The sequence below is a fragment of the Maniola jurtina genome, chromosome 24 (assembly GCF_905333055.1).
Source record: "Maniola jurtina chromosome 24, ilManJurt1.1, whole genome shotgun sequence".
Classification (NCBI taxonomy): Eukaryota; Metazoa; Arthropoda; class Insecta; order Lepidoptera; family Nymphalidae; genus Maniola; species Maniola jurtina.
The window spans coordinates 413,424-438,064 of NC_060052.1; the positions used below are offsets into that span (position 1 = coordinate 413,424).

Below are 24,641 nucleotides of genomic sequence, written 5' to 3' on the forward strand. Positions count from 1 at the left end.
GCACCCTGGGACCCCTAACTTAAATCGGTTTTTAGTTGAGCTATGTCAGTTAATCTGGTTCTTCTACGGATCTCTTCATTTCTGACTTGATCACATAGAGAAACTCCCAACCATCGCCCGCTGAGTGGCTCTGAGCTTTCCATGAGCTTATATATACTTTTTAGTGTACCTATATAACTGTAAATAGTTGGTCGCTTTAACCTAGATTTTATGGCCCGAACGTGCCTATCTACAATGATAGCGTCTATTTCTACATTTTATAACCACCGCAGCCGGCGCCATGCTAGTGTCTACGTGTTGATGTGAACGTAGCTTACATAACCCTGTTTACATGTTGTCGGAGCAATCAGCGGAAATGCGCCAGATATCGTGTTCAGTCGCGGGTCAAGGCCCAGCATCAGACTAAACATTGAGTGATGGTCCAATTAATTCATAATTATCATCCCTTATCTAGTTATAATGGGTTATAGGTAATATTCATTCAACACGCTTTGATATCTGGCGTCCGGTACACAGTCAATACTAGAAATGGACTATTTCACTTTTTCATATAGATAACACTTCTTTGCTTAATACTACTTAACTTAAAGTTGCCTGTGAACATGATAAAGTTGAAAACTAAAACCCGACTGCGATAGTCTTAATAAACGCTGAAATATTATAGTGAAATTGTTTTCTTGTCGATTGCTGTGTTTAATGTTGTAGTACATTTATATTCATGAACTCAGAATTTTCTCCTCTTTCATTTGACATCCCACTCGATACAATACCAAAAAAGAAATTTTGGAGACCTCTACTTTGTTTGATGTAACATCCGTTAGGTCAATTTTTTTATAAAATGTAGCCTATGTCACCCGGAACTTTACAACGAATCAATTGACACCTCATTAATTATAATCGGCCCTAATCGGCCCAGTAGTTTAGCCGCTACGGTGGAACACCCAGAATCTGGATACAAACATACATACGAGTACATACATACATAGACTGCTAAAATCATAACCCTTCTTTTTGGCTTTGCCGCAGTCGGGTAAAAATATCAGATTTGTAACTCATTTCGTTTACGGGCTAGAGAATAGCGGACAGACAGATGGACAGACAGACAGACAGACAGACAGCAGGGTGACATTATAATTATGGCTCTATTTTTATCCTTTGAGTACGGTACTCTAAAAAAGAACCCTTATATGATCACTTCGTTGTCTGTCTGTCTGAAAAAAAAAAATTGCCTCGTCTAAAGCCAATGTAATTCAGCTAGTGTTTTTATAACAAACAAAACATATATGTATTTCGTAAATACGCCTACGGAATGGAAAGCCTGTCAACCATCTTTGATCCGCCTTCCTTTCATGTTCACACAGCCTTTCAGATTATGCTTTTATCTACGGAATCATATTATATTATGAAATGGTAGAAAGGGAATCAACTAAATACCTATTATATTATCTCACAAGCTTATAATATGTTTCGATTGCCTTTTGGGGGTAGTTTCAAATTATAAGTAAGTATAGGTACTTGCCTAAGATCGTTTACTGAAAATCAACCTGTTCAAAAAATGTCACAGTTTCCCTTTTATCAAACCAATTTTCCGAATACAAATAAGATTTCACAATAGGTGAGAGGTTAATCGGATGATCTTTATGGAAGAAAAACCTTCGGCGCCCATTTTTTCACAGATAAAGGGATATTGTTTACTTAGGACCTCGATTTTCTTAGAAGGTCAATAAATAAACCTATAAATAACTTGGAACGACTGTCGTAAATGGAAAAATGTATGGGAGACAATCATCTGAAGAGTCGGTACATATTGGCCTAATTCGAATGTACTTGGTCAATGTATACCGCCAGCACAGCGTCTTTTTTCAGACCTGCTGGCAAGTGATGATGCAGCCTAAGATGGAGCACGCTTGCCTAGAAGATCTTTATTCACTCTTGACTTGAAAGTTGGCATTAAGGGGGAAAACGGATTGCCGGAAGGCCATTCCATATCCTAGGGGCTGGAATTAATACGAGAAAGCCAATCGCTTCGTACGTGTCGGTGGAGTTTCCAATACGTACCTACGTACTTACGGGTGTAGACCTTGACGGTCAAGGTCTGAAAGCTGAAAATTGAACCTGGTCAGAAAGTGATGACGATAGAGTGGATAAAACAACGTGAAATTCTTATGTCTCGGCCACATTAACCGGCGTTTCCCGTTAAACGTAGATGTAGCCACGATCAACGCACAACGGCATTCACAATGCCGTTTAGCGTTAGACTTTTTTAACCCCCATTCAACTAACATTAGACGTTAACCGTTCAAGTGTGACCTATCAGTTTAACGCGTTGATTATCGCGATAATTATGGCGTAATTGGGCATTGACGATAACCTTAATGTAGCCGCAACATTAGACGTTAGCCGTTCAAGTTTAACGCGTTGATTATCGCAATAATTATGGCGTTATTAGGCATTGACGTTACCCTTAATCTAGCCGCAACATTAGATAGACGTTAACCGTTCAAGTGTAACCACTCAGTTTAACGCGTTGATTATCGCGATAATTATGGCGTTGTTGGGCATTGACGTTAAGAAAGTACAAAGGGTAGGTACCTACCTACAAAGCTCGACAATATCACATTCACGCTATCGATCATTAATCAACTAAAAGCAACACCCACTCCCTGTACCTACGTACCTACAAGTAACAGCGCTACGTTTGATTGATTTGCCACCATTTTGAAAACCGCAGCACTCATCATGCCACTACAACAATTTGCTATAGCTACTACCATTTATTATCGTCGTCTATTTATTAGGCACTTTTTTTACCAAAAACTTCGGAGTAGCATTAGAAATTGGTTGACAGTGTGCCTAGTGGGAGATTTTTAACCTATTCGATCGCGTAAAAGTTAACTGCGTTTTGTATGGAATTGAAACAGCGCCATCTTCTTGTCACTAGATGGCTCCTCTCAGAATCCTTAAAATCTACCTATAGTGTGACTTGACACGCAGTTCGCTCCAGCAATGCGTGGGACTGCAATTAGATTAGGTACACATGGCATAATATTGCAAATTGAATATTTGAAAAGAGCAACTGCCGAATTTCTTGCTTGTTCCTCTCGGTAGAAAGGGAAATTTGGTACAGAGATACCTTGCATCTCGGATATTATCGGGATAGGCTACTTTTATCCCAGAAAACCAAAAAGGTCTCACGGTAAAACCTTAAATCCACGCTAACGTTGTTGTGGGTAGCATCCAGTAACTAGTGGGTAAAATCTAATTTATTTGAATTTCGAATTGCGCGCCACTCCATAGATAATTAAATCTGAAAATGCTGTTTTCAAAAATCGCCTATTTCGTAGGTAAAGACGTATTATATTTTGAAAGGGATATTAAAAAATTCTTACCCCAAAATCTTTAAGCCCCAAGTCAGCGATAATTAGCGAGATAATTTAATCAGATCGAAAGAGCTTAATAGATCATATAAAAGACAATGGAATCTAGAATAGCTCAGCGATGAGCCATTAAACCTTTTGATTTCTGAAAATTTCCCCCTAATTAGATATAATTAACTAAGACGGGGAGCTCTGTCCCTTATTACCCAGGTTTGATGCAATAAATAGGTTAAAGACCTACCTTAAAGACTTAGGATCCTAATTAATATTATCAAAGAAATTATGTTTGTTTACTGGTTTGTAGAATCACGCTACAACGGAGCAACAGATTTTTTTAAGCATAAGTCTTTGATTTATCCTGCAAAAAAAATACCCGAGTACGGAACCCTCGGTGCGCGAGTCTGACTCGCACTTGGCCGGTTTTTTTGGTTAACGGGTAGGAAAAAAACACTGCTTTATTTAACTTTTTTATTGAGATTCATAAACTAACAGTTAGTAGGTAGCTTAAAACTAGCAACAAATTGTTATTAACAATTATTTTAATGTTTATTGTAATAATACCTAATAATTTCTCTTAAGAATTATTTTAATCAAGAAAATAATTCATCTAAGAGAAAATACCTACCCAACAATACTTGATTTCTAATGCTTGCAAGTCACTTGTATTGAATAAACACTCTCAACAAGTCAATTTCTACAAGTTCTAGTTACTAAAACTTACAGAAATTAACTGAACAGCATATTTCTAAACTTTTTATTACCTACTATTAGGTGGACTGTCCAAAGATTATAAGCTCCAAGGCAAAGCTCATACAATTGTATTTATAAGAGGTACTTAATTGCGATCGTGACATTGTAGCTAACAACTTACCGTCATCGAGCCACTGGAAAGTGCCTCATTGACATGACAATGAGCGCTGACTCCTGCAATGGGGATGATGACTAGTCAAATCAGCGACTTTTTATCAAACGTCAAACTTAATATGGAAGCTTGTATGGAATACACTTAAAAAGAAATTGACATAACTTGCCGTACTTTTTTAGTTAAATCGATAATTCAAAATGGTTAGCAAACTTAAAACGTTGATTTTGCAAAAATGGAAGACTGTATTGAATAATTACTAAGAAATAATTTATTTTTGACATAGGCATCATCCCAATTTTATTGCTAGTGCACTTTCTTTACGAATAGGTGCCAGATAAATTTAATCTATTAATAGTATGTAAATGACAAAAAAGCTTGGATTTGACTAGCTCTAGCAATACACAGTGCTGCAATTGCTTGTATACAGTATGGCATATTATTGTAAATTGAATATTTGAAAAGAGCAACCGCCGAGTTTCTTGCTGGTTCTTCTTGGTAGGAACGGCATTCCGAACCAGTGGTAGATTATTTTGACGATTCAAAAGCACTTGTAAAAGTTTAATTGAATAAAAATATTTTGAATTTGAATTTGAGATAATTCCTTGCCGTTTAATATTACTCATTGTCACAAAATAGGAATATTACTAGGCGTTTGGTAATACTGAGGAGTTTCGTTCAGCGTGGTGGCTCCGATCAGTCCCCCGGCTGCTACTAACAGCAAGCGTCGTTTTTTGTGATGACGTAACAGGGAAGTGACGCTGGTGAAGCTTCTTTCACCGCGACGCGCGAAGCCGAGAGCCAAGCGGCCGTCTGGACGTCTCCTCACTCCGACGTTGTGCACCGAGTTTGCGCAGGCGACGCTCAGGGTGTATGCGTGATTCGGCTGAAACACATACGATTTATGTTGATGATCGATTGATTATGATGATGATGATGATAATTAATCACAGCTCAGAATCTAGAGATTTATTCCGTTTGCCATGGAGACCCTGGGGTCATGGAGTCTTAGTGCAATTTTTTTTTTACGATACAGTTCTAGCCTGATCGAGTGACAGAAGGGCTGGCTCATTTTTTGCGCAAAGGATCAGTCTGGCTGTCCAGCGCGGAAATGCAGCCAGTATTCTTAGCGCCATTCACGCGGGCATGATTTGTATAAGTTAGATAAGACTAGCGGCTAGCTTAAGTTTTATTGTAATATTTTCAAAAAAAAAAGAATTTCTACAAATAACTGCGATGCAATAACAAATCCTCACCTGACTCGAAGGCCTCAAGATGTAAGTTCCATCAGGCTGACCAGTCAAGAGGTTCTCGGCCTCAGTTCTATCTATGTTCATGTAGTAAGGCTCGTTCTCCACGGGCACCGGAAGTGGCCTGGCAGCCATGTTGATCTTCCGCTCCCATTCCCGCTCACAAGATGGCTCCGTTTCCGATTCTTCTGATTGGGCGGCATCATTTGTTTCTGGAAAGAATTACGGTGACTTATTATTATTTATCTTACTACTAGCCGATGCCCGCGACTTCGTTCGCGTGGATGTAGGTTTTTTAAAATTCCCGTGGGAACTCTTTGATTTTCCGGGATAAAAAGTAGCCTATGTGCGAATCCAGGGTATATTCTATCTCCATTCTAAATTTCAGCCCAATCCGTCCAGTAGTTTTTGCGTGAAGGAGTAACAAACATACACACAAACACACACACACACACACACACACACATACAAACTTTCTCCTTTATAATATTAGTGTGATTAAAGCGAATCAGGTAGGTATAATGTATCTATACCTACCTACTGTCCATAAGTAATCCATATTAATATTATATGTAGATGCGAAAGTGTGTACAGACACAGACAGCTGTCTGTCTGGTATGTTTGGTACAGAAGGACATAGGCTACTTTTGGTCGCGAAAATCAAAGAGTTTCCTTGGGTTTTTAAAAAACCTAAATCCGTAAAGGACGAAGTTGCGGACATCATCTACTTAGTACATCCTTGCATCCTGAAGACTCAAAAATTTCCCACGGGATTTTTGAAAACCTAAATCCACGTGGGCGTTATCTAGTAAATAAATAAACACTAGTACATTATAAGCGTTATAATTAGGTTCCATAGTCAAACAAGGAATATCCAATATTCCATTTAAGTTCATCAGTAATATTTGTTTATTCAAGAGTTGAATAAACAAATTCCTCAACAGCAAGCAGAAACGTTTAGTTCTGCCGGTACCGCAAATATTTATGTACTTATTTGCATTATGAGGAAGATGCATTAAAGCGATCGATTTAGAAATCAATTACCCTGGAGATAAAATAATGATATTGTGGCTAATTCTGTTATCTAAACTAAAATCACACATCAAACTAAACTAAAATGATAGGTCTAACTATAATGGCTGAAATCAATACATATATTTATTCAATCTATCCGTAATCTGTCGATAGGTTACCTAGCAACGTTTTTAGGGTTCAGTATCCGAAACGTCCCGCCCTATTACCAACTCTGCTGTCCATCCGTCTGTCAGCGGGATGAATCTCGTAAACCGTAATATATGTAGAGGTGAAATTTTCACGGAATGTACATTTCTATCGCCACTTTAACAACAAATAAAAATTTCAAAATGGCTGCCATATCAATTTAATTAAAATAAAGTGTTATTTCTTGTACGATTGTACGGAACCCTTCGAAATTGTAAATGCTAATTATTTGTTTATGGGCACATGTTATTTTTTTGTGATTGAAGCAAAAATTGACGGTTTTCGGATTTTTCCCTCCACTTATGCTATAAGACCTAGCTACCTGTCCATGATTCTAGTTCAATGGGAAGTAGCCCAAATACTAACCCTATAGGTTTTCTTGACAGACAGACAGACACCAAAGTAGGGTTCCGTTTTTCCTTTTGAGGTACGGAACCCTAAACAGTTCATGAGTGGTAATCGGTCAGTCTGTTTCTTACCTGCTATAACGTCGGTAACGCAATGAAACATCCGATAAAAAAAATCGAGCACTCCATCACTGACTCGAACACCTAGATTGTAGACCAGTGGAACACTCACTTTAAACCACCAGCACATTATTTTAGTTTTTTTCTATTCACTAGGAATTGTAGATTGTTTCATAGTAATAATTTTCAGTCTTTCATTTTCTAATAGTATTAATTTATGTAATATCTCCAGCATGATACCTACTATGATTGTAATTTGTTAGGTGGTAAGTTTTTTCTATATTTTTTTTTTTTTAAAAGAATATTAGCCATTTTTAATCATGACTAATATTCCCCTTTCCCCTCCAACTAAGCGTTAAGCTTGTGCTAGGAGTGGGTACGACAATAGTGCAACGGGTGGGGTTTGAACCGCCGACCTGTCGGATTTCAGTCCGCTCCTATAACCGTTGAGCTATTGAGGCTTAAAAGCGCTCTACAGTAAACGAAGTTTGATTCTACTTATAAATCAAACCCAATGAAATTTTGTAGAAAAGTTCAAGAAATTAATAGGTGTGTCGTGATTTCTCAGATTCCCATGAACAGTTATGTCACCTACTTATGTAGGTCGATAGATGGAAAAACTTTACTGCACACAAAACAATAAAACACAAGAAAACTAAAAACTAAAATCAATTGTACGCAAAGGCGGCCTTACTGCTTACTTATGAACTTAAAAAACACTTTTTATATGTTGACGCTATTTTAGTAATGTTGTTAATTTAAGGATTTAATCATTATTTTTAGGAATATTTTTTGTTAAAATATTTGCTATTATTTTCTATCAGGCGTCTTAAATTCTCTCTTAGTATTTACCTTCCCGCACAACTTAAGCAAATAGAAACGCAAAGTTTCAAGTTAGTAATGTTAATATACTGTGTTAAGTTTAAACTTAGCTTCCGTCACCACTGTAGAAAGTTTCTGTTGTCTTAACTTTGTTCTAACTTGTCTCAGTGTTCGCATAATTAAATTACTTCTAAGTATTAATCACTCATAATGTTATTGTTTACTTAACCACAGACGCTACTACGATAAATTAAGTAGGTATTTTTAGGGTTCCGTAACTCAAAAAAAAAACGGAACCCTTTAGGATCACTTTGTTGTCTGTCTGTCCGTCCTTCAGTCCGTCGTGACTGTCAAGAAAACCTATAGGGTACTTCCCGTTAACCTAGCATCATGAAATTTGGCAGGTAGGTAGGTCTTATAGCACAAATACAGGAATAAATCTGAAAACCGCGAATTTATGGTTACATCATTAAAAAAAACTAAAATGTGTTTAAATTATCAAAGTAAGATAACTATACCAAGGGGGGTACAATATGAAAGGGATTTTTATCTGTAAATTCTAAAACAGATTTTTATTTATTTTTGTGTATTGTGTGTATTTTTATTTGTTTTTGATTTATCGTGTAAAATGTAGGAAAAAATACCCGAGTCCGGAACCCTCCGTGCGCGAGTCTGACTCGCACTTGGCTGGTTTTTTAGAACCATAAAACACAGCTTGGAGCTTCTCTACGTGGCCACAAGTACTTGTAAAAGCTTAATTGGATAAAAAATATTTTTATTTTATTTTATTTTAAAACAGAATAACTTTATGTGTGATTTAGGCAATCAAATAGGAAAACATCGATAGGATACCTGCGCTGAGAATTCTCAATAATGTTAAAGGTGTAAAAATCTGCCAATCCACACTTGGCCATTATGGTGGACTAAACCCTTTCATTCTGAGAAGAAACCCGTGCTCAGTAGTAGACCGGGCGTTGGATTGAAAATTGAAATAATGATGATGATGGTAATGACATAATTATTTTTTCCGGTTTTTAGTAGAGTCTCAGGGGTACAAGTTGTCATAACATAACATAATTTACCCCAAAATTTCATTTTTTCATTAATTCATTATCATGAAAAAATCTCGCTCGGTAACAGGCGTCAATATAGTAGGTGGCTACCAGACAGACGATATCAACGAATTCTGTTGTTAAATGGTTTAAATTGGCGTTAATTTGTATTAGCGAAGAGGTTACTAGTGTTGACTCAGAACTGACTCACTTTATAATGTGCCTCTCGACCGAATTTCCTACTTATTAAAAAAACCGTGCAAGTGCGAGTCAGACTCGCGCACCGAGGGTTCTGTACTCGGGTATTTTTCCGACATTTTGCACGATAAATCAAAAACTATTATGCTTAAAAATAAATAAAATCTGTTTTAGAATTTTCAGGTAAAGCCCTTTCATATGCCCCACTTGGTATGGTTATATTAATTTGAAAATTCAAACACATAATATAATTTTTTTTGTGATGTAACCACAAATTCAAGGTTTTCTGATTTTTTCCTTTACTTGTGCTATGAGATCTACCTACCTTCGAAATTTCATGATTCTAGGTCAACGGGAAGTACCTTATAGATTTTCTTGACAGACACGACAAACAGAACGGACATATAGACAAGCACAAAAGTGGGATTTTAATGACTTTCACGCTGACGAAGCAGAGGACAAAAGTTTAATATACCTGATTTGATTTAGCCCTACAATTCTGTATTTTCAAATTATTTAATTTTAAGCACTTCAAAGTCTACAATAATAACTGGAAATCGCTCAATAATATTAGTTAACGTAATATTTAATATAAAGTTACGAATTGTTTGCAAAGCTCCGAAATAGTTTTAGTTTGGTTTAGTTCGTTCATTTAGTTTGGAATTTTTGGAAAACCACAATTCACTAATTTCTACGAGCATAGTCTGTAGAGGTTGTAGTCCAAGATCCCAGTGTTACCAGACGCTACTTATTTTGAGACACGAAATTAGTGTGTGTATGAGAAGTTAGAATGCACTTTTAACAGGGCTCTCTCCGTCACTCGTTTCCACTCGTTTCATACAATCGTAGTTCCAATTTCATTTGAATGATAAGCAACCAAAGTCCATGAAATTTTGCAGACATATTCTAGAAACTAATATCTGTGTCTGTGGTGTTTTAGTTTTTTCTAAAAATATGTGGTTTTAAAATTACAGGGGCTCAAAGATTTGTATGAAAATTTTTAAGACCGCGTAACTTTGAAACCGATTATTTTAACAGAAATCTGGAAAACCACAGACATAGATATTAGTTTCTAGAATATGTTTGCAAAATTTCATGGACTTTGGTTGCTTATTATTCAAATGAAATTGGAACTACGATTGTATGAAACGAGTGGAAACGAGTGACGGAGAGAGCCCTCTTAACGTACGTAACAAACTTTTACTGAGGGCCTATTTAAAGATATCAATTTCTAAATTTACGTAAAAGTATTACTCACTTTTTTTAAAGCCTGAGTGATGATTTTCCTACGTATCATAATATAAAAATTACGGCTAAGACTGTAGGGTTATATTTGTTATTTTTTCGCGAGATTTTAAGCTGGCATAAATTATCGCCGACGGAAACTGTCTGGCATATTGAATTTTAATAATTAATAACAATCTTCTGTAAGACATACGTAAAAATCTACACTCAGACTTAAAAAAGTGAGTACTGTTTTTTACATAGGTACCTTTAGCAGCTGATACTTATAAATTGCCCCACGGTAAAATTTAGCAGATATGCGCACACTAACACTAACAAAACTCTATCCCACACATTTCGTTTCCCAAAAAATAAGTAACGTCTGGCGACACTGGGACCTTGGACCATAATATTTAAAATTTCTCACAAACACAGTTCACTTTCACTAAAACAGAAACATTACTGATATTGTTTCATACAAGTTGTGGGTTTTTGTTTTTCATTTTAATTTAGTTTATTTCACAAATAAAAGCTTACAATTGGTAGTGATGGGCATTTATTATTCTATATTTTATCGATAGTTTGTAATCGATATTACTTTATGGTAATTATTAGGCTTTGAAGACCTCCCTGGCGTAGTGGTGAGCTCTGTGGTCTTATAAGTGGGAGGTCTCAGGTTCGATTCACCGTGATTGCGTACACGTGACACGTGCGCAGTGACGAGCATAAACCCTAACACACTGGGTTTCACAACCGTCCACGCTTTACGCCAGTGGTGTGCCATGTTTCATACAGTTCCATACATCACAACGCAATGGTAAGCGCTACGTCTACGTTTACGCAACGCTTACGTAGCCTGTGTGAACGAGCTATAAGGGAGAGTTGGGGAATTTACAATGTCTAAATTATCTCTGATCTAATCTAGTGGGAGGCTACGACCGTAGCTAGATACCAACCACCCTAAGCAATTTAGCGTGTAATAAAAACTGCCATACCTACCCCTTCCAAGTTAGCCCGCTTCCATCTTAGATTGCATATCACTTATCACCAAGTGAGATTGAAGTCCAAAGCTAACTTGTATCGGCATAAAAAATACCCTACAATAAACTCAGCAGTTGCTCTTTTTATTCAACAAAATAATAGTGTAAATATACAATATAGGTAGGAAAGGCATTCCGAACCAGTGGTAGATGCATTCGATGATTCAAAAGTACTTGTAAAATATTAATTGAATAAAAAGTATTTTATTTTACATTATTTAAAAAACATAAACAATGTATCTATTACACTACCGAGGGCTGCTAAATGCAAAGCCGCTTATTTCCATACAGCCTTTTACTTAATATAATTTGCATATTATCGATAAAGTGCACATTCCCATCCCTAGCCACATGTTCTCCATATGACACCGACATTGAAAATAAAAATAAAACGCCATGAGAATGTGAAAGTAAGCGTCTATTAGATGCAAGTATACCCACTTATTAAGCGGTATAGCACAGTGGTTGAAACGTCGGTCTCTTATTCGGAGGGTCGACGGTTCGGTCCCGGGCATACCTCTAACTTTTCAGGGTTATGTATAGGTATTCTGAACTATTAAATAGGTACTGTAAGGTTATATAGATAGATAAAAGTCTTTACTGCACACAAAAACACATGTAAAGGAACACAACACAGAAAGAAGAAAACAGAAAAAACAATTGTGTGCAAAGGCGGCCTTTTTGCTTAGAGCAATCTCTACCAGGCAACATTTGCTGAAAGGAGAAGCTAGTGTTGTATAGTACCAAGTCGCAAAGAGTTATTCGAAATGACTTATATATACCTATATTTAATTATATTAATAAACATTATTTTACTATCGGTTATTTTTATATCGATTTGAATTGTCAAAAATGATATAAAATTATTAATTTATTTACTAAAGGTAGTTTAATTAAATCGATATTTGGTTCATCCGATGTCATACGATCTGTTGCTAGGAAGTCAACAAGAGTGAACTTCCATAAATATAAGGGTATTTTTGCTTTAACGATGAAGGAAAACATCGTGAGGAAACCTGCTGCCTCAGAGTTCTCCATAATGTTCTCAAAGGTTTCTGCCAATCCAAGCTTTGTCAGCGTGGTAGACTATGGTTATTTCCTTCTCAATCTGATAGACCCGTGCTTAGTAGTGAGGCGGCGTTGATGAGGATGGTGATACACCTATTGTAATAAAAATAAAATGAACTTTTATGAGGAAGTTTATGTTTAATGAAAGATTTTGGCAATTTATTTGAAGGTTATTTGAACACAGGCAAAGACACGGGCATTCGCTGGCTATGAATAATATCACACTCAAAGCAATTTCCGACTACACTTTAACTTTTCCTCTTATCACACCGAATTATGGAAAACGGCAGAAATGTATCTACAACTGGTGACGTGTGGCACAACTCACTTTTTCTCACTCTTTCTTTCACAGTCCCGAACCAAACCACAGCTTTAAAAATGTCACTGGGCACAAAATTGTAATAAAACATGGTATTCCTTTCACCTGCAGATACTTACCAACCATAATTTTGCGAATTCTGTTGTACAGAATCTTTAAACTTAATGACAAGCTGTATTGCTATCTCTTTCATAATATTTCCCGTTGGAAAAGGATAGCATGAGAATTTATTTTACAACTTACCTAAGCATAAACATGGTAGTATTTATGCATAACTCTGATTTGCCCGAAAAAAAAAGTAGCCTATGCCACTCTCCAGCCTTAAACTATATCCATGTAAAAATCACATAGATTCAATGCGATTCGATGCGTCTAAAGCATTAAACATTGACAGCATAGGTACTGTACTGTACTGTACTGTACGTGGGAACATGTTGTTATGAATAGTGCAACATTTATATTTATATCGCTGAAATGAAACAATGTATGCAGTTCGGTGTGACAATCGGCCGAGCCCAAAGCTCGTTGGAGCAATGGAATTACCAAATGTAATAACGCCGCGGCGCACGATTGATGTATTCATCATTCAGCTGATCATTGCTTTACGCGGATTTATTAATACTTACCTACCGAAATACCTACTCCAATACGTCGTAATGAATTAAATTAAAAAACACGACTTCCCTACCAAAAAACGAACTGAAAAGACCTTTTCACATTTGAACAAGATATTTTAACAGAAATCTGGAAAACCACAGGCAAAGATATTAGTTTTTAGAATATGTCTGCAAAATTTCATGGACTTTGGTTGCTTAATATTCAAATGAAATTGGAACTACGTTTGTATGGAGCAAGTGACGGAGAGGCCCCTCTTAAACACTGAAACATTAGAGTAAAATTGTTTTTCTTTCGCTTGGTATATTTTAATGTTGTTGTTTACATTCATGAGCTCAGAATTTTTTCCTCTTTCAATTGACAATCCACTCGATACAATAGCAAAAAAATTTTGGAGACCTCCACTTTTTTGATGTAAAATCCGTCAGGTCAATTTTTTCCCTATAAAAATATAGCCTATATCACTCGGACCTTTACAACGAATCAATTGACATGTCATTCATCAAAATCGGCCCAGTAGTTTAGGCACTACGGTGGAAGTTGGAACTCACAGAATGGATGGATATAAACATACATACATACAGACTGCTAAAATCATAACCCTTTTTTTGGCTTTGGCGCAGTCGGGTTTACCTAATTGGATAGTTACCTCGTCGAATGCCAAAGCGGCTTTCGAAGTAGTTCATGATGTAGCCCAGAAGCGAGTCGTCCTTCTGCTTCAGGCACACGTCGCAGTAGTCCTTCTCCACCTGCACGGGCACCAGGTACTCCTCCACTGCCAGACCTGCCTGGAGACAAACACATCACTACCCATAATATACATGCAAAAGTGTGTTTGTTTGTTGATTTGTCCTTCAATCACGTCACAACGTTAGTGAATTAATATTTTTCAAACCCGCATTGTATAGCGTGCAAAAGTCGGGTCAATACCCCACCTACGAAGCGGTGTTCACTTCGAGTGACCTATTTAGGGAACTTTCGTTGACCTCTAGCGTCAGTCAGATGTTTTGTTTGCAATATATTTTGAACTTTCAAAAAATATCAGTATTTTTGCTAGCGTTCTGGTTACACCCTGTGTACATAAATTTTGAATGTTTTCTTTCAGGATTTTGAAAAATTTTAGGCCGAGGTGGATCAACTGGTATTTACGAGAAGGGAAGCCAAGAAACGCTAGCATCGTTTAACTTTAAACTCATAAAGCGGAGCGGAGACGCAAAGTCAGCGCAATTCATTAGCAGCACTGCAGTCGGCACAAACAGCGTGATTTAATCCCGAACACTGCAGCACACTGAACTGTACATGTGCACTAGAAGAGACATTTTCACTTCTCACGCGCGTAAAGTTCCTCTGTAAGTAAGCGAACTAAGAGGACGTTTTCACGAACTAAATCACGTCTGACAATGCATGACGTGATTTCTAATACTATTATTTTTATTTTTTATTTATTTACTATAGTACCGCCCACAGAGTTACACATTTTAATTATACATGTTGTTCCTTACTTTCTATTGCTCTTATGCAACTCCACTTACGGGCAGTCACAGCGTACATTAACAATTACTATTCCGAAAAAACATAAAAAAATTAGACTTTATACTTTAACGTAAGATTTTTTTACACCTTTATGACCTGTTGTCTCCCAAAATCGCTGATCGTTCCTCCCTGTGTTAGGGACAATACGCAGAGAAACTTTCAGCTTTTATAAAATAACGAAGGTCTGGCACGCTCTGACTCTTATTCCATTTATGTATTCTATTTATAATTTTATGATAATGTTTTACCTGCACTTTAAGACTAAATAAATAAGACTATCTAAATTTTTAATGCTTTCATTTAAAAATTGCATTGCAAAGCCAGAAGGATTCGAAAGTATACCCTGACAGTTAGGGATAATTTTTGATAAATGTATGTGTACATATTTAAAAATTACTTTATGCAATTGGCCAAAAAAGTTACAAAACAGCAAATGTATTACACCGACTTTGTTACAAAAGTAGCGAGTTAATACTAACATTAATAATGCAACTACACGGAACATAATTGAATTATCTTCAGCTGACCCGAGCTCATCTAGTAATTTAATTCCCTATGTACAAAATTACACCAACAAAATACGTAGGTAGCTACGGATATTACCTAGAACGAAACTTTTGAACTTTTGGGCGTTAAATATTCTCACTTGTGTTTACATTAAAATGTCAAGAGCTACCACAGTATAAAAAACTAATCAGAAGTTTATTACCACAGAATAAAACATATTACAACGTAAAAAACCGGTCAAGTGCAAGTCAGACTGGCGCACTGAGGGTTCCGTACTCGGGTATTTTTTCCAACATGTTGCAAAACTATTATGCATAAAAATAAATAAAAATCTGTTTAAGAAAGTACAGGTAAAGCCCTTTCATATGATACTCCACTTGGTATAGTTATCTTATTTTGAAAATTGAAACACATTTTAATTTTTTTAAACCACAAATTCGCGGTTTTCAGAATTATTCCTGTACTTGGGCTATAAGACCTACCTACCTACCAAATTTCATGATTCTAGGTCAACGGGAAGTACCCTATAGATTTCTTGACAGACACGACAGACAGACAGACAACAAAGTGATCCTATAAGGGTTCCGTTTTTACTTTTGAGGTACGGAACCCTGAAAAACCGGTCAAGTGCGAGTCAGGCTCGCACACGAAGAGTTCCGTACCATCGTCCAAGGTACGTATTAAAAAGTACGATCCGGCTAAATGGAGGAGGTAACTCAGAACAAAGAAATGGTAGTTGGAAATAAAGTTACCATTAAGTACATTAAAAATGACTGAAAATATTAACCGATGGTTAATTAATGGCTGATAATATGATTTTGTTTGATGTGAAAGGACGCTTAAATACGTTTAAATTCAATATTATGGAAGATCAAGTCAGACCGAAGTCAGTTTTAAACTTTTTAAACTTTACTGCAAACATTCTGGCGTAGAATTTAACTTGAAACTTCCAGGATTCTTTTCTGTTTGTAAACGAACTGTAGGAAAGGAGAATAACAAGTAAGTAATTTCTACTTAGAAATTGTTTTACTAGGTTATATACTGAAACGTTTGGTCCCTAACTTTAGGTTGGAGTTATAATCATAATATCTATTTTATAGAAACCAGAAACTTAATTCACTATCTGTCAAAACAGATAATGAATTAATTACACAGTACAATATGCAACATGCGATATGCAGCACCCACTCTCCCACAACTTAATAAACAGGAAAAGTAAATATAATAAAATGTCAGCAACTTACATGAGTGTCTTCTTTCTTCAAAGTATTTACATCCTGCTCTGTAGCCACATGTATAGAGTCATACATATTCACAGAGTTCTCATATATATTTGCATCCTTTTCTCTCCCTGCATCTTGTATATCTTGAGATTTCTGTACCACTTCCTCTTCAGCTTTTTTGAAAAATGGTAGTTTGAACGATTGAAATAGTTCCTGTATTTTTACCATACAAGGTTTCACTTGGTTACTTTGAGGGTTAAATGCTTTTGTATTATTGTCTTCTTTAAGATCATTGTAACATAAGTCTTCATAGAAATGATCTTCTGGTAGTTTGTCTGTAAATTCTTCAGCAGAGTTCATAGATTTATATTTAGGCCTGACTTCTTTAGGAACTTTATTGACTGGATAGTAACCTCTATCAGTACAATTCTCTATTTTTGAAAAACGCTTTTTTAGATCGAAAATGGGGTAGTCGTATGAGCTTAGTCGGAAAAAGTTCTTGGGCTTCTTTTCTGTGTTAACATTCATAGGTACGTATGAAGTTACAGATCTTTTCTGTCGTTTCGTTTGATGTCTGTATAGAAAGCTTTTTGGTGCTGTGATTTTTTTCAAGATTTCTTCTACTCGGTTGTTAGTGTTTTCCTGTTGGCTTATCTTTCTAATACTTACAGTTTGATACTGACTGTCACTGCATAGATTCGTCTCTTTGATCGTGATGACGTCATCGATACAGCTTAGATATTTTTGAGGGTTTTGCTTTATTTCTTGTATGAACTGTATTAATTTCTTAGCGTTAGCGTTTGGACGCCATGTATTCACTAGTCCTTCTGATGTTTCCTGCGAACCGATTTTAATTTTATGCGTATGTCGGTAATCAAGCCTGATTCTCATTAAAACAAAAAATAATAATTGATCATTATGGATCTAGGAGAGAGCTTTGCTTAGGGTTTGTCTACGTGATTAAATCAGAAATAGAAATGAGGAGATCCTCAACTCGCACAACAGACGGAAACGTTTAATTGCAGAAACCAGCCCAGAGAGAAGAAGAGGAGATCCGTGGAAGAACCAAAGTAAGTGACATAGCTCAACGAGGAAAATTGGCTATGGGCAGGGTACAAAATTCGAAAAAACGATTGAGTTGGGGTCCCAAGGTCCTACAATGGCGATCTTGTATCGGAAAGCGCAGCGATGGAAGACTCTTCAGCTGGAAAAGGCTGATTGGCAGATTTCACACACCTTTAAGAACATCATAGAGAAATCTCAAGCACAGGATTCCTCACGATATTTTCCTTCAACATCAAGACATAAGTGATAGGTATTAAATTGCTTAAAAAGAAAAAAAGTTCGAAGAAGAAGGTTAACATCTGAACCATTAGACTATCATCGTTTGTATCTGAAAGCAAAAAAAAAGGAATACTTACTAATAATTTTAGTCCATTAATATCCTTCTCCTTCACAAATTCCACAAACTCTGCCATCCCCCAAAACTCTAACAATTTCACCACATCACTAATTTTCAAATCTTCCACTTTTAGCGCCATATTTTACACTTTTTGATACCACATTTAGTTCAACTGTTTATATTTCTAACAAGAAAATAAACTATTAAATAGAACTAACTTAATTCAATAGTAGAAGACGGTCGGTTAAATTGGTTAATTTAACTGTTTTTTTACGACACCATAATCAGTTCAAATCTAAAAGTGATTTGTAGAAAATATCTCGAATTTTCTGCAACATTGCTCATGTCTGGATATTTTTAGAAGTGTAAAGAACTAAGCCAAATATTAGTTTACCAAGCTACTCGTATGTTTGTATAAATTACACACACAACCTACTTAGGTACTTACAATTTGTACATTACGGACATTGGTTTAAAATAACTTGAACTGAACTGATAAAAATCTTTGTGAGGAAAATTATACTAGTTTTATTTTTTTATTTAATTAATAGATCAATAAATTGGAGTTAGGATGAGTTGTAGGGTTCCGCATCCGAAGGATGTCAACGGGACCATCAAACTGTCCGTCCATATTGTCTGTCTGTCTGTCAACAGGCTGTATCTCCTAAACTGTAATAAGAAGTGTTGAAATCATAAAAATTAAAAAATTAAAAAAAAAAGTATATAATAGTATGTGGTATGTCTTGTACGGAACCGTTCGTAGGTAGTCCGACTCGCACTTGGCCGCTTTTTAACAAAATTAATCACTATAATTTTTAACACGTTTTATTAACTAGTTTTTTACTTGAAGAAGTTTTCCTTAAAGACGACCAACGTTAGTAAACGAAAAATGACAACAAAACAAACACAATACCAATACCTACTTATTAGTCATCAGTTTAGTCACACTAAACACATCTATACCTTAATCACGTACTACATTACTATACATTACTATATATTATTATTCATTGAAATAGTACTACTTCTATTGAAACTAAACGATGCATCGTTTAGTTTAGAGCCGTGCTGTTCGCGAGGCACTTTAAAGCAATGTGCAGAATGAATGGCTTAATTAGCTTAATTGATAAATCGCTGGTGTTGTGTGCTATCAAGCCTAGTGGTTAATCCGTCCGCCTCCAATTCGAGAGGTCCGGGGTTCTATCTTTTCGCGTTTATTAATTTTTATGCGTTTTAAGTACTTAATTTATACTAATATCATAAAGAGGTAAAGTTGGTAAGTTTGTATGTAGTAATCTCTGGAACTACTAAACCGATTTTGAAAATTCTTTCACTAGTAGAAAGCTAAATGATTCCTTAGACAAACAAAACACAATACAATAATCTATACCCTAATACATACTAATTATAATACACTAACTGATGCCCGCGATTTCGTTCGCGTGGATGTAGGTTTTTTTAAAAATCTCGTGGGAACTCATTGATTTTCCGGGATAAAAAGTAGCCTATGTGCTAATCCAATGTATAATCTATCTCCATTCTAAACAGCCCAATCCGTCTAGTAGATTTTGCGTGAAGGTGTAACAAACATACACACACACGCACATACACACAAACTTTAGCCTTTATAATATTAGTGTGATTAGTATTTCAATAAGAAATAATCCAACATCGTTTAGTTTAGAGCAGTGCTGTTCGCGAGGCACTTTAAAGCAATGTGCAGAATGAATGGCTTAATTAGCTTAATTGATATTGCTCTGGTGTTATGTGCGAGCCGTGACAGCCTAACCCGTCCGCCTCCAAATCGGGCAGTCCGGGGTTCAATCCCGGGTACCACTCTAATTTTTCGGTGTTAATGTGCGTTTTAAGCTTATTTTCCACTATGATCATGATAATGATCTTGGATATACTATAATATGATGAGCCCTAGTCTGTCAGCCAATGAAAATTAGTCAGTTTCTGCTTTTTACTGAAACTAACTGGTGCCTGCGTCTTCGTCCGCGTGGATTTAGGTTTTATAAAATCCCGTGGAAACTCTTTGAATTTCCGAGACAAAAAGTAGCCTATGTCACTCACTAGATCTTTAACTATACCCAGGTATAGTAAAAAAATCACGTTGATCCGTTTCTCCGTTGCTTTGATTGAAGGATAAACCTACCATCAAACCAACAAACGAACACTTTCGCATTTATAATATGGCCTATGGCTGGTGATAATGAAATCAATGAAGAGCCAAAGATACGGTTTTAACTGAATTCCGATCCGTCAATCTTGGTTAGCTTAATTAACGCAATTACCGTCAAACGCGCGCCCAATTACCTACCCCTCAATATTCAATTCGCTACTTTTGCAGGGTCATTGAAATATTTTAGTAAATATCTACCAGATTATAACGAAATCAATGATGAGGACCCCTTGGCGCAATGGAAGCGCTGTGGTCTTATTAGTCGGAGATCCCGGGTTCTATTCCCGGCAGGATTTGGAATTTTATCACACTAATATTATAAAGGCGAAAGTTTGTATGTGTGTGTGTGTGTGTGTATGTTTGTTACTCCTTCACGCAAAAACTACTGGACGGATTTGGCTGAAATTCGGAATGGAGATAGATAATATCCTGGATTAGCACATAGGCTACTTTTTATCCCGGAAAACCAAAGAGTTCCCACGGGATTTCGAAAAATCTAAATCCACGCGGACGAAGTCGCGGGCGTCAGCTAGTTATTTCTAAATCTCTGGTCTGGTCTGGTGGCTTCGGCCGTGGCTAGTTACCACTCTATCGCCAAAGCCGTGCCGCCAAGTGATTTAGCTTAACGATGCCATGTTAAAACCAAAGGAGTATGGATACTGCCATACAACTTCCAGGTTAGCCCGCTTCCATCATAGACTGCATCATCACTTACCACCGGGTGAGATTGCAGGCAACTTAAAAAAAAATACAAGAAACCGAGGAGCTTTTCGCTTCGACACCCTTGCATCCACAAGAAATATAGACCTTTATGCCGATGGCGTTTTGCGCACACTATACATAGGGTTACAGTCCTTTAAGTGCGGAAACCAGCCCAGAGAGAAGAAGAAGGGTTTCAGTCTCTGAGAGATTTGAAATGATCTATCAGATTCAGTCCCTCTGCTTTGATTTAGAGCTCGTGGTTTATTCCACACCATGATAAACCACCATAAGATGTGTCATGTCTGTGAATATACCAGACGCGTACATAATTGAGTGACATCACCACTTAAATGGACGCAGATTCTTAAACTTTAGTCTAAAGCTGGAGACTGACTTGTATCCACCTACCGTAAAGTACCTATTTATATCTATACTCTATTTCTATCGTCCTCTGCATCTAAAACTGCACCATCCTCCATACTTATTTACTTATATATTTATTTTTAATATTATAAATGCGAAAGTGTGTCAGTCTGTCTGTGTGCTACGTTTTCACGGCTCATCCGCTGAACCGATTTTAATGAAATTTGGTAAGTCAAGCATTAGCTTGCATCCCAGGGATGAACATAGGTAACTTTTTATCCCGGAAAAGGAAAGAGTTCCCACGGGATTTTAATAAACCTAAATCCACGCAACGGAGTCGCATCATCTAGTCTGTGATAATTGATAAATGATAACATGGCTCCAAAACTGATAAACCGATTTCAAGTGGCTTTCAGCATTTCAACTATATTACAAGGAAAATAAAATGAAAAATTCAGCATTCTGTACACCTTTTTATTTTTCTACCAATGGCGTTTCAACGTTGGAACAATAATGGTTTATGATTTCTTATTGGTAAGTTTTGAGTATTGGTGTGGTTTAAACTAGTTTAAAAAAAATGTGTTTTCATCAAAATTACATTATGTATCGGCGTTATCTAAAAGTAGGTACATTAGGACGATAAATATTATCACCAGTTGCCTATTTATCATTTGTTGTAGATAATTTTATAATACGTTAGCAGCAGCGTAGCTTAAACATGATTTCCAATTTCTTAAAAAAAAAAGATTCCGACGAATTTAGAACCTCCTCCTTTTTTGAAGTCGGTTAAAAATGGTCGCAACAATCTTGCAAGTTTCCAATTTCAGGAAAAGACTGTAACTCAAACTGACAAGATCTACTAACTACTAGACCTCGTAATGTTTTAAACAAACTTAATACGTCTTTAAAACATTTCTAGTACAAATCCATTAAAATCATATTGAATCTACACATAACTTCACAACTTATTCCAACACTTAACAAACTTGTAAACTTAACGAGTTCATATCTGTGGACTTCCGAAGCAATTTAACTTACGCGGCAAAGTACGTCGTACATCTTATGAGCGACTTCTGCGCCGCCGAAACCTATATAACAAGAACCGTGACTTGGGTGGATCTTTCCTGGTGTCACCGACAGCTGATGTCTTGCTCTTCCAACGTATAGAGTTTCTCCAGTAGAAGTTCTTCCACCAGGAATAGCACCAGGAGGTACGCTTCCATTCGACGCTGGGACCCATCTCAAACTTTCTGGCTTCGCGCACAAAACATCAATTTTCTGAACAGGTATTTCCTTCCCATTGTACATTACTGACGCTGCATTATGCCTTACTGATAACTTTCCTGGTAACAAATCCCCGTTATGCCAAGCTCGGATAACCCATAAGGGACTCCCATCCCATCCTTCATGTCCTCCAATCACCGCTTTGCCTGTCAAATTATTCGCTGTAGTGGAAGTAGTTGGTACCCAATCATAGTCCCCGTCAGTTTCAGATATTTGGACTTGTTCGGTAGATGGTGGGTTGGAAGTTTCTCCTTGGTAGATTATGTTGGTTATGTAAGTAGGATTGCTTGGATCTGGAGGTGGTCCTACTGGGAATGGCATCATAACAGCTCCGGGCACATAATAAGGGTATCCATAAGGGTAAGGTTGGTGAGTTGCTTGACCGTAGTCTGGTTGGTGCTGTGATGTAGATCCTGATAAGTTGGGTTGTTGAGGTCCTGTTCCAGAATGGCTTGGAGGGTGCGGTGGACGCCATCCTGGTCCGTAATATGGTGGTGGTGGGGGTCCGTAAGGTGGTGGATAGCTCATTTTGTTGGTTTAATTTCTTGAGCAAAAACTGAAGTAGGTACGGTACGTCTTGCGTAAAACGATGGAAAAATAGAACGTAAGAAGCTTCACTTTTTGTAAAACGATGTTTAGAACTCCGTCTATCTTTATTTAATGTCCTTGGTTAGTTAAATTAACTACTAAAAATTCTCAGTTATTTTGGTTTTGTAATAATTTGCTTCTTCAAACACAAAGAATTGATTGTAATAAACTGTCACTGTATCGAGGTTACAGTTTATATTGTTCAAGTGCAATTTTATCTAGTTAGTATCTGATAAACGGATAACTTTCGACAGATTACATGAATCATTGTATTGTTTTTCAAATTACTTAGTCACTTTTGCGTAGATTATTATTTTTGTTCGAGTCCCTTCGAAAGTTTTTGCATTGATTATAAAATTCTTTAATCTTTTTGCGTGAAAATTTCCTCAAAGTAGGTACATGCGTGTGAGTAAATATAGGTTTTGTGGATTTTTACCGAAAGAAAAATTCAATAGTCGTGTTCAAAAGTCTAACACAGATCCGATGATTTGTGGAAAGGATAATTCAAATAAAACTATCAAAATAATTTACTTATTTATATTTACTATCTATACTTATAATAAAACTGTAATCTTACATAAGAATCAATAAAAATAACAAAATAATAAATTACTGAAATAAATTGTAAAAACTTACAAGTTTTAATACATACAATGTCATATTATCACTGTCTCAAAATTGTGATTTACTTACTTACTTATTTTTTTTTTAAATTCCGAACCTCTCAAATTCAACCTCTTGAAATAAATATATTTTTGGAGGTAGTATCTCCAATAATGTACCAATTTTACATTATCTATCTTAAAATATTTTGTACAACAGAATGGAATGAAAATTATAAACAGTTTTAGTAATGTAGTACGAAAGATTTGAACCAGATCGATATATCCTGTAGAATATTGATAGGCTGGCAACTTGGCGCCGATGTCAAGTCGGCGTGGATGACCTCCCTAGAGTCAGTTCAGGTGAGCACTACAGCCCTGAAGACGCATCGGTTGCCGTCCATGAGCGCCGGCCACACGAAGGACTTGATGAGGTCGGAGCGCCGCTCGCGGGAGTCGCCCAGCGAGTATCGCACGTGCTTCTCTGGGTTCATTACCACTGAAATACAATAAAATTGATGAGTTTAATACAGTAAAAATAAAGCAGTTTGAGCCATGATAGCCTAGTGTTCAAGACGTTTGCCTCTGATTCAGGAGGTCGGAGGTTCGGTCTTGGGCACGCTCCTCTAACTTTTCGGAGTCATGTGCGTCTTTAGCAATTAAATATAATTTGTTTTAACTATGAACAAAACATTGTGAGGAAACCTGCATGCCTAAGAGTTCTCCATACTGTCCTC

The 24,641-nt window shown here is 36.6% G+C and overlaps 3 protein-coding genes across 6 annotated transcripts in view; all 3 read right to left on the reverse strand.

The window, feature by feature from the left end:
- Positions 1-4,771: 4,771 nt before the first annotated feature.
- On the reverse strand, positions 4,772-19,262 carry LOC123877482. Of its 4 annotated transcripts, none has more exons than XM_045924279.1 (6): positions 19,144-19,262; positions 18,200-18,364; positions 16,800-17,615; positions 14,165-14,303; positions 5,496-5,701; positions 4,772-5,125 (listed from the first exon to the last, which is right to left on the reverse strand). In XM_045924279.1, the coding sequence occupies exons 2-6, from the start codon at positions 18,317-18,319 to the stop codon at positions 4,868-4,870; spliced, it is 1,539 nt and encodes a 512-aa protein (XP_045780235.1). In that variant the 5' UTR covers positions 18,320-18,364; positions 19,144-19,262; the 3' UTR covers positions 4,772-4,867. The 4 variants fall into 4 exon arrangements, with proteins under 4 accessions (XP_045780235.1, XP_045780234.1, XP_045780236.1 ...); XM_045924278.1 differs by having other exon boundaries at positions 19,104-19,262; XM_045924280.1 differs by having other exon boundaries at positions 19,206-19,261.
- A 2,957-nt stretch (positions 19,263-22,219) lies between these two features.
- Positions 22,220-23,492, reverse strand: LOC123877483. Its single transcript, XM_045924282.1, has one exon. The coding sequence runs from the start codon at positions 23,240-23,242 to the stop codon at positions 22,460-22,462; it is 783 nt and encodes a 260-aa protein (XP_045780238.1). The 5' UTR covers positions 23,243-23,492; the 3' UTR covers positions 22,220-22,459.
- Positions 23,493-24,159: 667 nt separating this feature from the next.
- The window catches only part of LOC123877768, a 30,139-nt gene continuing 29,657 nt past the window's right edge, over positions 24,160-24,641 (reverse strand). The window contains exon 10 of the mRNA XM_045924644.1: positions 24,160-24,403. Coding sequence (XP_045780600.1) covers positions 24,264-24,403 — 140 coding nt within the window. The 3' untranslated portion in view covers positions 24,160-24,263. The remainder of the gene's footprint in view (positions 24,404-24,641) is intronic.